Here is a 14,797-nt window from a genome sequence, read left to right on the forward strand (position 1 = left end):
GGTCCTGCCTAGGGGTGTTTCAGGGAGGTGGGAATCTACCTGTGAGCAGCAGTTTGATAGGAAAGGTTGGGATTGATGAGAACGTTCCAGCTGAAGCAGCAGCACGAGCAAAGGGGAAGAAGCAGGGCCATGATGCTTTATGGATGACAAGTAGCCAGAAACTATGATGTATCGGCTTTAGTAGGAGATAATAGTGCAAAAGCTGCTTAAATCATGAAAGATATTGAATGTCACTCTAAGAACGTTCTTTATTCTCAGAATATGGTCCCCGACAACCTGCATCAGAGCCCCCCCCTGGGAGGCTTGTTAAAAATGCACATATCTGAGCCCTTGCCCAGTCCTATGGATTTAGAATTGGCTGGTGGGGGCGGGGAGGGGGGGACAAGCTTGGGAATATGCATTTGTAACAACTTCCCCATGTAAACATAAACTTAAACGTCTGCAAACCAGCCTGGTAACCTCTGTGGCTCTTGAAGGTGTTTGCAGAGATAGTACTGTATGTGCACCTGGAGCTCTGCAGAATGCTGGAGGTCATGAATAGGGGGAAAGCCATCGGAGAGAGGCTGGTGGTCGCATGCACAGTATAGCGACTGTGAAGGTAGAGAGGAGCAACCGAGCAGAGCATGGTGGAGGTTGATGAGACAGGACTTGGCAATGATGTAATGAGGGAGATGACGAATCTCTCTGGGAGGGGAGGAGAGTGGCACAGAGAGGCAGGCTCGGAAGTCAGACGGACTTTGTTTTGAATGCCGGCTCAGCCCCTTCCTGCTCAGTACACTCTAGTTTCCTCTCCTATAGAGTTTCCTTGGGTTCAAATCCAAATCCTAGCGTGCAACCACCACACAAACTGCTTGGAAAGGCCCTCTTCCTTCCACCGCACCTCTCCTAAGGCTGATCTCATGGTCTAGTATGAAGAGCCTGAGCCAGAATGCCTGGTTTGAATCCCAGCAATACCCCTTGCTGACTGAGCGATCTTTAGCAAGTTACCTAACCTCTCTGAGCTTCATTTTCCTCATCTGTAGAAGGGGATAGCAGCCGTACATAAAATAGTGGTATTGATGGTTAAATGAGAGAGCTATGTCGTGGCTGAGAACAGCAGTTGGCGCAGAGTCGGAACTCAGTGTCAGCCGTGACAGATGAGGAGGAGTTTGACTCGAGGGCTGGAAGCCCAGGAGGGCCTGGGTAGTGGGGACATTTGCCAGTTAACAGGAGAAAAATGGCAAGATCCCTTTTCTCTTTTCTCAAGCCCCCACAGAAATTGGGTAGGAGCTGAGACCCACCCCCAGAGAGAAGGCTTTAACATTCCCGCGGCTCTGGCATTTCTGGGCCTCCCCTGACAGCTGCTGAGCAGTGGTGACTGTCACTTCTCATCCCTGTTAATTACACATTACCTAGCAAGTAAGGCTCTGGTGTTTTAAGTTTCTGCTTCAGGTTTGGGGCCTCAAGCTCGGAACCAAATAAGCTGTCCGAGGAGCCAGCGTCGAAATAGAAGAATTGGAAGCCTCAGATGTTTTCTGAAATGCAACATGGCTTTACAAGCAACCCAAGGAGCATCTTGAGTTAATGAAAGACCTCCAAATAAAAGCAAATAAAAGAAAAAAGGAAGCATAATTAAAAAGCATCCAGCCCCCAACAAATAGCACTCAAGCCATGAGAAAGTCAGGCAAGGGGGACAGTAATAATAAAAACTGGAGACTAAACAATAATTTGAATAATGTGCTTAATTACAGCTGGACTGAGCGAGGCACCTGATGGAGAATGGGACAAAGTACTGGAAAAGAAATGCCATTTGCGCATGAGCTCTGAATCCGGACACATTGCTTACAACACTGAACAGTTCATGAAATTTTACACTGAAAGAAGTTTATTGAACTCCTTATCCATAGAATTTTCTCCACATTCCCTGATATTAACTGGCTATTTTTATAGATTCATACTTCATTTCTTCATAAACTTATCTTCTTAATAATGCCTATGTCGTTTGGGATGCCGGGGTGGCTCAGTCAGTTAAGTGTCTGCCTTCGGCTCAGGTCATGATCCCAGGTTCCTGGGATAGAGCCCCGCATCAGGCTCCCTGCTCAGCGGGGAGTCTGCTTCTCCCTCTAACTCTACCTCTCTGCCCCACTGTCAAATAAATAAACAAAATCTTAAAAAAAGTAACGTCTACACCATTCAAAGTCCGCATTACAGCATTTAAGACTTAACACGTACACTTCCCACTTGCAAATCACGTGCATGCAGCAGACCAGAAGCTCTCAGAAGGCAGGGTCCTGGCAGGCATGCTTGCTTCTCATTGTATTTCCAGCACTTAGTGCAGTCCCTGACCCAGAGCAGGCCCATAATAAGCATCTGTTGGAGGCACGAGTAAGTTCTGTCCCCTCAGCTGACTTGGAACAATGTGTTAGAACCCTTACACCTTCTTTTGATGCGCGGGTCAGTTCCGTTTTGACTTCTGAGCCCCCGAGGACCCCAGGTCGGTGGGGGCCGAGGAATGAATGCTCTGCAAATTCATGCTGACTGATTCCTCCATTCTCTGCAAGGCTGTCTTCAGATGCCTGATGCGGACTGGCAGGTTTATAAGAAGACAAGGAGCTGCTGTCTGCATGGCACGTCTGAGGGCATGGGAGGCGCCCTGTGAGGTCAAGGGAGTAAATCCGTATTTCTGTCACTTGGACACAGACCCGGTTGCTCGGATGTGATGGGAATCTCACCTGCTAATGTGGCAAATTTCTCCCCTGGCGGGAGGGTCTGAGTCTGCCTGCTGCCTGCAGTAGCGGAAACTGGCGGGACCGGAGGCATCCTGGGCACCGCTGTCAGGAAGGGAACAAAGGTGAACACCAGCTTGTGTTGAGGGAGGACTTGGGACTTGGGCCTTCCTAAGGCTTTTATCGAGAAAGAAGAGAAGTGTTCACAGACCACAGCTGGGAAGTGGCATGTGCCACTCTGCATGGCAGGAGACTCAGGGCCAGCTGTCTCTCCTCTGCACTGGCCAGCATGACCCCCTCACTCTGTCTGCTGCACTTACTTCCTGCTAACACTTCAGAGCTTCTTGGGCTCAGAAGCTGTGGGTGAGTGGCAGCCTATCACAGCCACAGACAAACTGTGCAGGACCGGCGGGGTGGAGCCTCACAGCTCTGGTGGGAACGCACACGTACACACCCACACTCACACACACACACACACACACACACATAACCACATTCTAATTTTTTTTTTCTAAAATTCAGAAGTGAGTCTTTGATATGACTCACTGACAACGGCACGTCATCTTGCTAAAAATGTGCAACTTCCACCTAATCTCAAGAAAACATCAGACCAACCTACATTGAGGGACATACTGAAAAACACCTGACCAGTACTCTTCGAAATGAACGAGGTCATGAAACACAAGGAAAAGACTGAGGACCCTTCACAGACTGGAGTGGACAAAGGAGACATGACAACTAAATACAATGTGAGATCTGGACCAGGACAAAAAAAAAAAAAAGGCAACTTCAGGAAAAAAAAAAGTCTGTAAATTAGTCAATAACAGCTTTAGTGTTAATTTCCTCATTTCAGTGACTGAAGCATGATCATTTAAATGCTGACATTAGGTGACTTCTGTACGGGAGCTGTATGTACTATTTTTGCAACCCATGTGCAAGTCTGAAAGGATTTCAATATTAAAAAAAAAACCCTTATAACATGGGGGTAGTTAAAATAGGATTTATTTCATATCATTGATATGAGAAAGGATAAGATGGTATGTTTTAAGTACTTCATGCAATGTCTGGTAGATGCTGAATATTAAATAACTATTAGTTGTTATTTAAAAACGATCTAAAGTGGAGGCTTACCTCACGAGTAAATCAGGTGCTAATCATTACATTTACTCACTTGAAGCTTGTACCGTGAACTCTGTGTGCCTATTTTTTCTGGTTTCTCACTTCATCACACGGGGTAGTTAGTGATTTTTGTTACTCTGAGGAGCCGATATTTAGAAAATGAGGTGCTCAAGGCTTGAATCTGTCTAGAAGCCAGGCTGTTGCATGTGGGCTCAGGTCCACTTTTGGGATTCTTGATGTGAAAAAATGTGTGAGAAGCTGACTCGGTTTGAATGCTCATGACTGAAAATTTTCCTCTCTTGACAGGTCAAAGGTGGCACTAACATCTGCTTATTGCAATTGATAAGTTTTTTCTTTTTAGATTTGGGATTTTCACATTGTTCCTTTTAGAAGAAATTTATCTATGTAAACATAGTGAGTTGACTTAAAGAAATACGTTAAGTACATAATAATACAGGTGGCTCATGAATTGGGCAAAAATCATAAAGGCGGCACATGAAAAAAGTACAGGAAATAAAGGCTTGGAATATTTCCCAATATTGTTGTTAATGAAGGAGCTTAAACTGTGTCCATTTCAAAAATACTAAGGAAGAAATACGGCTAGGGGAAAGACGCAATTTACTTCTGATACTCTAAAGGCAACTTTGCCAAAAATAAAGAGGGAGACATGGAGAAAACAATTTTATTCTTTAATACTTCAATTCTGTCCATTGCAGGCATGAAGAGAGAAATTAAAATATGCAACAAGTTCAAAGGCTGATTTCAGGAACAGCTCCTGAGTCTGTAGGAGTAACTACTCTTAACAGCCGCTCAATATTTGTTTCGCAAGGATCAATTATATACCACGGCTAATGCACCCTCGGAGTGTGCACCCAGCCACAGTACAGGTGGTGAATGCAAAACACACACCGAGAGTCCTTTTAAGCAGCTAAATGCACACGCCATTACAGATCCATAATGCAGAATGGACGCCCATCTGCAAATGGATTTAGAGCGAGGAGTTCTTAAATGGCTGAGGTACTTAGGGCTGAAAGGCCAGTAACTGGATGGGCTGTCAGAACCCACATGGTTTTTAGGATTAATAATACATTGATGTGTGTCAGTGTTAATACACATTTACAGCTCACAGGCCACGCAGCAGAGAGTTCAGCCCATTTGCAGCCACATGCGAAAGGACCATTCCATCCTTCCTCTCATTAATGCCTTCGCTCCTAGGAAGATTAGATAACGCACGAAAGGCCATTCAAACCATACTGAGGTTTTCCCTCCTTTGCAGCGTTCTCCAGGAAGGGCCCTCAGCACGGTGACGTACTGTGTCAGCCACCTTCCCTCCCATCATGGTGCCTCAGAAGCTGACTGAGCAAAGCACTCAAGGGTAGGAGCTCCAGCTTCGCGGTCTACCTGGGGAGGTGTCCGCATGCCATTGGAGTGTGCAGAGGCGACAGTCTGGTGGCTTCTAGCTCTCTTTTCCTTCTAGCTTCTCTTTTTCCTGACGCGTTTACCAAAGCATTTCATTATTTTGTGATAGAAGATATGTCCGTACATGGTATCATTTAGGAATTAGTCTCATGCACGTGCAAGCAAATCCAGAACTTCATGCCCAGGGAAGTCCCATTCGCTCACCAGTCAGCACTCAGAAAGCTGGGGACTGCCCATCTTTGAAATACTGAGAATAAGTGAAATGCAGTTTTCTCTAGCAACTGTGGTGAACACGGGAAAGAGGAGTGGCACCGTTCAGCATTTACAGAGTAGCTTTATTAACAACTGCCTCTCTCTCAGAGCATCAAGGCAGCATGGTCTTTTAAAGGTGAGCACATAAAACTATTATATAAATACGTAAATTAATATGATGTGATATACATAAATAAAGATGGTAAATATGAACCCTTTGAGGGAACACAACATATTCTGCTAAGAGCTTTGGATGTTTCTCCCTCATCCCATGCTCACAAAGAATGTGTAAAAGAACCCCCGACTTTTCCGGAGGAGGAAATAGAGACTCGGACATGTTAGATCCTTGGCTCCAGATCACACAGACCCTCAAGTGGCAGAGGTGGGATTCAACACAGGAATGCTTGCCCCTTCAGCAAGGGCCCTGAACCCCTCCCTCGCTGCTTCTCAGACTGGGGTATGACCTACTGGTGGGTGAGGAATCAGTGTAGTTAGTTTCCACTGGAGCTTTTAAGTTCTGCTCTCTACTACGTTTGCCTCTAATAGAGCCCCTTGAAGGTTATGCTCAAGGTCTCCCGCAAGCTAGGTATGCAGCCCCTAAGTCCCTGTTCTTGCAAGAGTCATTTTCTCTTATATTACCTTTCCCCCAAGAATCCCAGGGCCCCAGCAATTCTGTGCAAAGGAGTGTAGATAAATTAATAACACAATTTAAAACCGATTCCTTCAAGATAAATAGCACTTCCTAGAGTAAGAGTGTAGCTGGCCAGAATGAATGAAATTTACTAACCCTGAGATGCTTAATCTTCCATTACATAGAATTTAATGATTATAAGAAAGGAGTGCGGGTAATTCACTTTTGCTTTTACAGGAATCCGACCATCTCATTTTTAGCAAATCTTTCTTCTCAGCACACCTCGGTGCCAAGGATAACCTCCCTGCTCTTATAGGTATATTGGCCAATTGTCATATATTAAAGCCTGCTCATTGCTCAAGGGTTGGGCCTTCTAGCATGCACGAGCTTGCAAGCTGTCCCAGTAGAATCTCACAGGGAGGCTTCTTTGGTGCCCCCTCGCTCTCCCCCTCAGAGAAGCCTATGCATTGTTTTCCAACTGTAGCAGGGAAATAGTGGCAAGTACCTTTAGCACAGTCTGCTCCTAGAAATCCTGGGAAGCAGTGACACAGCCCAGACACACATTCGCCATTCCCGTGGCAGTTACGTGGACAGTCCTGCACTGAATCTGAAAAAGAGAGAAACTCAGCAACTACCTTTTCCTCTGCCTGTGGATGAAACAATGTCATCATCAACCGCCCACCATTTCTGAAGACCGGTGGGAGTAGACCCCCAATACCCACTGGCAGGAACGTGAGGGAGCAAAGGGAATGGGAAGTTAAGGGGACCAGAACAACTTGGAGAATGCGTGGAAGTAACCACCACTCTCTATTTGACCAGCGTCTGGGCAGAGATGCAGCATAAGTACTGAAGCAACTTCTGCTCTTTCAAAAGAAACAACTTGTTTGGGTCTAAAAATCTGAAATTTCCCATGTCTGAATGTTGACAAGTTTAAAGCATCGTGAGTGCTGGCCCCTTCCCACCACGCTCCTCCAATATCGGACTCTCAGTCTGAGATTTGGTCTGACACGTGTGATACTGAGCCTTTAGCCTCAGGTGCAGGGGATGAGTCTCCAAATGACAGTGGATGTTTCTGATCTCAGGTTTGTGGAGTAGAAAAAATTCTTGCTTTCAGGAAAGAAAAATCCGAATGTGTAAGACTGGCCAATGGAGGCATGATTTAGGGTACATAAGTAGTAGGTTTTAGGCTGTACAAAAGTCCTTTTGGGCTGACCTTTTGTACATCTTATATTTCATGAAAATCAATCAGTTTCCATTTGTTCTAACCTGCATAGCCATCTTATTTCATGATTTACCTTTCTTTGTGTACTCTTAAGTCATCACTTCAAAGGGATCATTTAGGGACCTTTTTCATGTTGATTTGGATCTACACAGACACAGGCATATTCTTTTAAAATTATTATTCTCATTTTTTTGCCTTAAATTAAAATAAACACATTCAGAATTTCAGGCTCCAAATTACTAAGATGATGAAAAGAAGAATCCAAGCCACTCTGCTCAGGCTGTGTGACCTTTACACAGCCCTGGGGTGTTGGGGTCATTGACTCAGTGATGTTGGCTGAAAGACTATCAAGTCAGATGGCTTCTAATGGAGCAACCTGAGAGTGGCGAAGGTCCTTCCCTTAAACTGGATTTCCCATTTATTCCCACTCTGTGCTGAAAAACCAAACCTTGCATGTATTGCTTTCTTTCTACAGTGTTTCCTTTCTCGGCTCTCTTTTTCCAGAACCAAGCAGTAGTTGGATTCTTGTATTCTGAGAACTCAGTGAGTGTATCTGCTTCTTCAAAATCGGGCAGGACACCATACACTCTAGCAGGCCAATTTATTTAATGTTTATCAATTAACACTTCAGGCTGAAAGTCCTTGAGGTTGGCTCTACAGGTGGGCTGAGAAACATCCAAGTGGCTACTGATTTCCATCTATTCATTGAGCATTCATTCATTCAAGAAGCTTTAGGTTGAATCATGAAACAGTTGCTTGGGCAGGCCAAAAATCAGCAATTTCTCATGGTTTTAGGAGACCATTCTTCATGTCTCCAATTCCCCATTCATGTTTCTCAATGTCTTGTGAGCTGAGACACTGACTGCCTTAGTTCTGGACTGTCTTTTCAAGGTTGTCTGCATAGTGAACCACATTGGAGGACAGATATGGTGTCTGTCTCCAGAGCAAAGGACAGGTTTGCTTACTCTCCAGTGTAATAAAGATAATATTTTACTCTAGTGCAAAGAACAGGCAGGCTCACCATCGCCTCTGAGAAGCTCAGGTGTAATAAACTCAGGATTTCCCCTCTGTACTGCAATCCATTGCATGTGTCGGTACTAGCTGACCCTGTTGATGTTGCCCTGTAGGAACTGGGGCTTGAGGGACTGGCACATTTACCAGAATCTAGATATTGCCTTGCTCTGAGTAATAAAGGCCCTTGTCTTTGACCCAGAAGTCTCATGTCTTCTGATAATATCTATGAAATTGTGGCAGGCTGACATATTAGCTTAAAATTAGGGTGAGCTCTCAGAACTGTCACAGTTCCTGATGTATGGCTCACTTTATTAACTAGAAACCTATTATTTGCAAGGCACTGTAGCAGGCATTGGTGAATACAAGCAGATAGGCGAGTTCTCTGGCCTCATAGAATTTTCACTGTCATAGACAATACAGGCTGATATATATATTGATTCTGTGACCAATGGAAACAAATAGTTTTAAACATAGAAACGGCACTGTCTAGCTTGCATTTTAAGAAGTCCCCCCCTACAGCGAATTAGAGATTGCTTCTCTCTAGACCAGCATCTAGGTCTGGGGATGGTTTGGTGGAAACTGACATCTCTGAGCTCAGACCTCCCTGTTCCCAACCCTAACATCTTCAGAGACAAAGCAGCAGAGGCCGAGGGAGCTCTTTCCCCACCGGAGTCGCACAGAGAGGGACCGAGCTCTTTGCATGGGCTCTTTGTGGGGCTGGAAGGCCTCTCTTGCCCTTTAGCTGAGGTATTTATCCTTCGATGTCAGTTTAGGAAATATGTACCTTCTGGGCACCTTCCTTCCCCACCTTCCCTCAGTCAGGCAGGGTTTTGTACCCCTTCTCCATGCTCTTGTAATTCTTATGGTTGCCTTTTCATGTGTCTGTCTTCCTCCATCAGGCTGCATGAGGAAGAGACCTGATCTGACTCATTCACTGAGGTATTCTCAACGCTTGGCACACAGCGGGCCCTTGGTAAACAGCTGTCAGAGAGAGAGAGAGAGTGTGCGTGTGTGTGTGTGTGTGTGTGTGTGTGTGTGTGTGTATGCAGATAGGGTAGAGAATCCCAAATAAGCAAAAACTATAATGAAGACGATTTTTCATTGCATTCTCCCAGCATTTCTACAGTTTTTGAGAGAAAGAACAATCCCATGGTCTGGCTGAATTGTGCAAGGGACACGCCCTTCCGGTGGCCATATTATCAGTTTTCCTTTCTGTCACCCTGGTTTAGGTTTTCTTGAGGAAACAATGGCAGGTGCTGAGAGGCAGCCCAGGAAATGGGGTTTTTACACAGGCGGAGGGCGGCCTCCACAACACCGGCACCGTGCTTCAAGTATGCCACTCTGTTGTCCCCTGAGATGAAACTCATTTCTGAAAGCAGGCTGCTTCTCTCCAAAACACATCAAAAGACTTCCCTGAGTCAAAGGTATATTTAGCGTGATCGCTGGTTGACACCCGTCTAACATTTTTCCTTCTGTTTCACATCACAGGGGCTTTTGGCGCTCCTGGCTGCTCTTGATGGAGAACGTTCTGATAATAGATATGTGTGGGAGAACCTCTGAACCAAATAAAACACTGTTCTTTTCCCTGCATTTCAGGCCAATTACTATCATTGCTCTATCAAGATGTCTGCCCAATTATTAGGCCGATTACCTTTGACTTTCTCTTTGAGTTACAGTCCAGACAGAGAGAAAGCCTCTGGGGAGAATTGCTATTCCCATCTCTGAACGAGGGTAATGGCCTGGGGGAAGGGCATCTCACTACTGCAACGTCTGTGTCTATGTGGATAGAGGAGATGGAGGGCAGAGCCATTATTAGATAATCTGGCCCCCTGAAAACTTGTTGAGCAGGGGAAAAGGCATTTATTTGGTGGGAATCCAGAGCAATCCAGTGGTTAAGCACAATTCTCTGGAGAGTTTGGATGCTGACTCCACCCCACCGATTACCACGTGTGACCTTGGGCAAGTTGCTTAACTTCTCTCAGTTTTGGCTTCTCAAGTAGAAAATAGAGTCCTGGGAGTGCCTCCCTCACGTAACTACTCTGTGGGTTTGCCAGCCTCGTCCCCACAGAGGGCCTAAGCCAGAGGCTGGCCCCCAGTCTGTGCAGCATAAATGTGTGGTGGGTGGTGGTTGTTGTTGGTGTCATTATCCATTTCACCGAGTCCTTGTAGACTCCAACTAAGTCAGCTGCTGTTTATGGCGTGGGCTCTTAAGGATGTGCTAAGACTTTTCAGTTAAATACAAGGTGACAAAAAGGATGTCATTTCTCATCATGTTCTTAAACTAAAGACTGCTTTTAATCTCAACATCTCAAACTAATTTTTTTTCCTTTTTGTGAGTTGATTTTTAATCCTTTTTGCTTTCTTTCCCCCATGGATCCATAATCTGCTTCTGGAAATTTTCTCTAACCGTGGAAGATGTTTTCCAGTGGCTTCCATGATACAAAGTTTATGACATTAGTTGGGAGCAAGGGTTGGGAAACTTCCGCTGTAAAGGGACAGAAAGTAAATATTTAGGATTTGCTGGCCAAGCTGTCTCCATTGCAGCTACTCTGCTCTGTTGTTTTAGCTGCCATAGACGATATGTCAGCAGATGAACATGGCTGGGCTCCAGAAAAACTTTATTTATAAAAACAGGCAGAGGGCCAGACTTAGCCCATGGGCTATAGTGTGCCAAACCCCTGCCTTTGTGTATTTGGCCAGTTCTGATAGGATCAAGTTTTCCTTGGTGGAGGGAATGCGGATTAACTTTAACACTACGGTCACTACCAAACCCTGATTTTAGACCATTTGAAAGTTGTGGCTGCTGATAAAAAAGTGAGCCCTGAATTTTAAGTTGGCTTCCCTAGCTCTTTCAAGAATCGAGGAACCCTTCAGAGAAATCCGTGAGACCAGTAAAGAAGTTCTGAGGATCCGGTCAATAGGAAAATGGCTATACACGATATGCTCCTAAACAACTGTCTGCTCTCATTCGGTGGCGACCCGCGCCATGGCAGATGTGTTCCGGATGTAAAATTATGTCATCCTTCCTGTCAGGGATGTGGTCTTTTTCACAGAGGAAGCTGAGGTTCCAGGAGGTAAGTGACTTTCCCAGCTAGGATGTGGGACAGAAGAGCTGGGATTTGATTCTCTCTCACCAGGTCTATCCTTGTAACACCACTCCTTCAGTGAACCTTGAGATCCACGACCCAACCCTGTGGGGACGACATGCCCAGAGGCCCAGAAGCCCATCCATTCCTACCATGTCCACATCCTGGGACCCCGAGGGACCAGGTTTTCTGAGTCTCAGTGGATTTTTCTGTCAAGTGCATCTAACACGCTGCCCCAACTCACGGACATGCTATTCAGGATCTGTTATCCTCATCAGGATAAAAACCTAATGACAACATAAATCGAATGAAAGTATCTGCGGCTTATGTGATTGTTAAAACTCTTAAGGTTTGCTTTAGAAAACTTCATAAAATCCTCTCAAACTAATGGCCCTTTCAGGAGTTTGTATGCACATATAAGAGGAAATTTTGAATAAAAGCATTGCTTCTTCTTTAATAGCTAATAAAAAACAGGGCTAAAACATGCCAAAAATGACAAGTGTTTAATTAAAACATTTTGAGATTTACCTACTTGGGAACAAAGATATGATTTTTTTCCCTTATGTCTATACCCTTTTCTTGATTTATTTTTATGTGGGTCTTTTTTTTTTTTTTTTTTTACTTTTGATTTTAAGCTTTTGATTTTTTACTTTTGATTTTTTACTTTTTGATTTCCTGGATTTTCAGATAAATTCTGAGCTGATGTGAATGGTCTGTATTTATTGGCTCTACTGCATATTTAGAGTTTTATATACCATATGTTATTTAATTCTTACAATTAGCCCTATGCGGTGGGTACTAGTTAGTTCTTTTTTACTGTGAGGAACCTGAAGCTTACAAAAATCCACTCATTTGCATAGGTTGTGTGGCCAGGACTTGAGCCAGCCTGTCTGACCCAAGCTCTTTACCACGACTGGATCCTATAAGTAGTCTCCCTATTTTAATCTGGGCTAGTTTTAGATGGAAAATACCATGAGGCTTAAAAAAAGGATTCTGGTCTGGTTTCCTACACAGTAGAAACTACATTAGAAGATGATTTTCTGTGGAAAAACCTAGAACGTTTCCATTCTTCCCTTGGTGGCATTATCACCTAGAGACCTCATACCTACCTAAGACAACAGTGTTGAAGGAAACCATCTCTTTGTCTTTGCCATCATTGTAGAAGGCCAGGTGCCACAGGCCCACGTCCAGGTACTGTACAAACACGGCTTCATTCTGCACCAGGGTCTGTATGCTCCGGCGTTCCCTGGGTGACTCAACCACACTCCACTTCTCCTTCCCATCCAGACGTTCCATGAAGTCATACTAGGGTAAGAAGAGAGAGAACCCCATGTGTGAGAGAGGTGGCCAACCTGGTCCCATGACTAGCAGCTTCCCCTCCCACCCCATTACTTAGCTAAAAAATACTTTTGAGCACATTTTACTGTGAGCTCATCTAGTAAAAAAGAAGAGTCAGAAAAGTTGTAACAATAAGTCTCCATTTATTATGCTTATAATTATTGCTAATAGTTTTATTACTATAGGCACAATCCCTTTTCTGCTGTTTGAAATCCAAAATGCTTTAAAGCCAAAACTTTTATGTTTTCTCTTGTGTGTGTGAGAGAGACAGAGAAAGAGAGGGAGGGAGGGAGGTTATTGTTCCAATCTCCACTGGGGTATTATATAATACCTAGTATATGCCAAGTATAACTTTCTTGGAAGTCCCAAAATTCTGGATTCCAAAAATCATCTGGCTTGGCAAGAGTTTCAGATAAGGAATTACAGACCTGTGTTACCAGCTATCATTTACTGATCATTTATCAGGGGAAGGAGGCATAGCAGATTAGGTAAGAATGAGGGTTGTGGGGGCGCCTGGGTGGCTCAGGTGGTTAAGCGGCTACCTTCGGCTCAGGTCATGATCCCAGGTCCTGGAATCAAGCCCTACATTGCGCTCCTTGCTGAGTGGGGAGGCTGTTTCTCCTCTGCCTGCCATTCCCCCTGTTTGAGCTTGCTCTCTTCCTCTCTCTCCCTCTCCCTCTCACTTTCTGTCAAATAAATAAATAAAAATCTTAAAAAAAAGAATGAGGGTTGTGTCTACTCTGTTGTACATATGAAACTAATGTAACACTGTATGTCAACTATACTTTAATTTAAAAAAAAGGATGAGATCTGTGCAGCTAGACTAACTGGGAGAGAATCTCTCACTTACTAGCTCTGCCTATCTGTGCCTCAGTTTCCCCATTTGCAAAACAGAAAATAATAGTATGTATGTTATAGGTTGCTGTGAGAAATAAGATAATGCTTGGAACAGTGCCTGGCACAGAGCAAACACAAAATATGTGTTAGCTAGCGATCATCATCACTGCCATCATCATTTCATTCTACTCTTGCAAAACTCCTAAAGACAAGTACTCTTCGAATCTCATTTTGCAGATGAGAAAACTGAGGTCCAGAGAAGCCAAACAACTTGTCAAAAGTCACACAGCAACTAAGTGGCCAAGCAAAAACTCAGACCTAGCTCTCTCAGATAAACCAGCAATTAAATATGAAATTCTGTTTCAGTGGAAAGTGGGCTCCTAACTAGAAGTGATCAATGAGAGACAGAGTGGCCAATGAAGGCTACCAAGATGAGGAGAATGGAGGGAGCCAGTGGGACCCAAGAGATTGGCAAAATTGGGTTAGTGGGAGCCACTGACGATCCCTGAGCAGTGACTGATGTAACGAAAGGACTGTTTTGAGGAATTCATTTGCAGACAGGATAGAGCAGAGGGGAAAATGAAAAGAACCAGGAAGACCAGTTGGGGAGTGATTATAGAAGCTCAAGTATGACATGACAGGGGTCTTGATCAGGACGGTCAGTGAGAAGAGGAGACAACTTTGGAGGAATATTTTTAAGAAAGCCCACCCTTTGACCGTGGGCTGGACAGAGGGGATGAGGGAAAAGGCAGAGGACACCAATGTCTCTTACTTGTTGACAAGAAAATCGATAAGACCCCTGTACAAATGGGCTAATCTTGTGAACTCTTTCAAAATCACTGCATGGAAAAGTCAGTTGCACTGTGACTTCCAGAGAACATTCAAAGCACAGGTCTATAGCAGATAAAAACCACCACTGTGGGATTAAGCTCTCTCTCACCACTTCCCCTCCATAAAAAGGATTTTATAGGTTACAGACATTGACTATAACCTCTTTCATGAACTTCATAGAATTAAACTCCAGGAATCTATTAATGCGACTTCCCCATGATCAGAATTGCCAGTTTTTCCCATCTGAAATGTGATCATTGAAAACAAAGAATCTGTAATCCAAAGTGCAAAGGCTTTACCATCAGACAAAGCTGGGTTTGAATTCTGACTGCTACGTGCTATT

At 44.3% G+C, this 14,797-nt stretch overlaps 1 protein-coding gene across 3 annotated transcripts in view; it reads right to left on the reverse strand.

Moving 5' to 3' along the window:
• TENM2 (teneurin transmembrane protein 2) overlaps positions 1-14,797 on the reverse strand; it is a 1,229,820-nt gene that overhangs the window by 165,590 nt on the left and 1,049,433 nt on the right. For all 3 annotated transcript variants that reach the window (XM_046000941.1, XM_046000940.1, XM_046000942.1), the window contains 2 exons: positions 12,558-12,753; positions 6,632-6,733 (listed from right to left, as the gene is read on the reverse strand). In XM_046000941.1, coding sequence (XP_045856897.1) covers positions 6,632-6,733; positions 12,558-12,753 — 298 coding nt within the window. The remainder of the gene's footprint in view (positions 1-6,631; positions 6,734-12,557; positions 12,754-14,797) is intronic.

This window comes from Meles meles, chromosome 3 (assembly GCF_922984935.1).
Source record: "Meles meles chromosome 3, mMelMel3.1 paternal haplotype, whole genome shotgun sequence".
NCBI lineage: Eukaryota > Metazoa > Chordata > Mammalia > Carnivora > Mustelidae > Meles > Meles meles.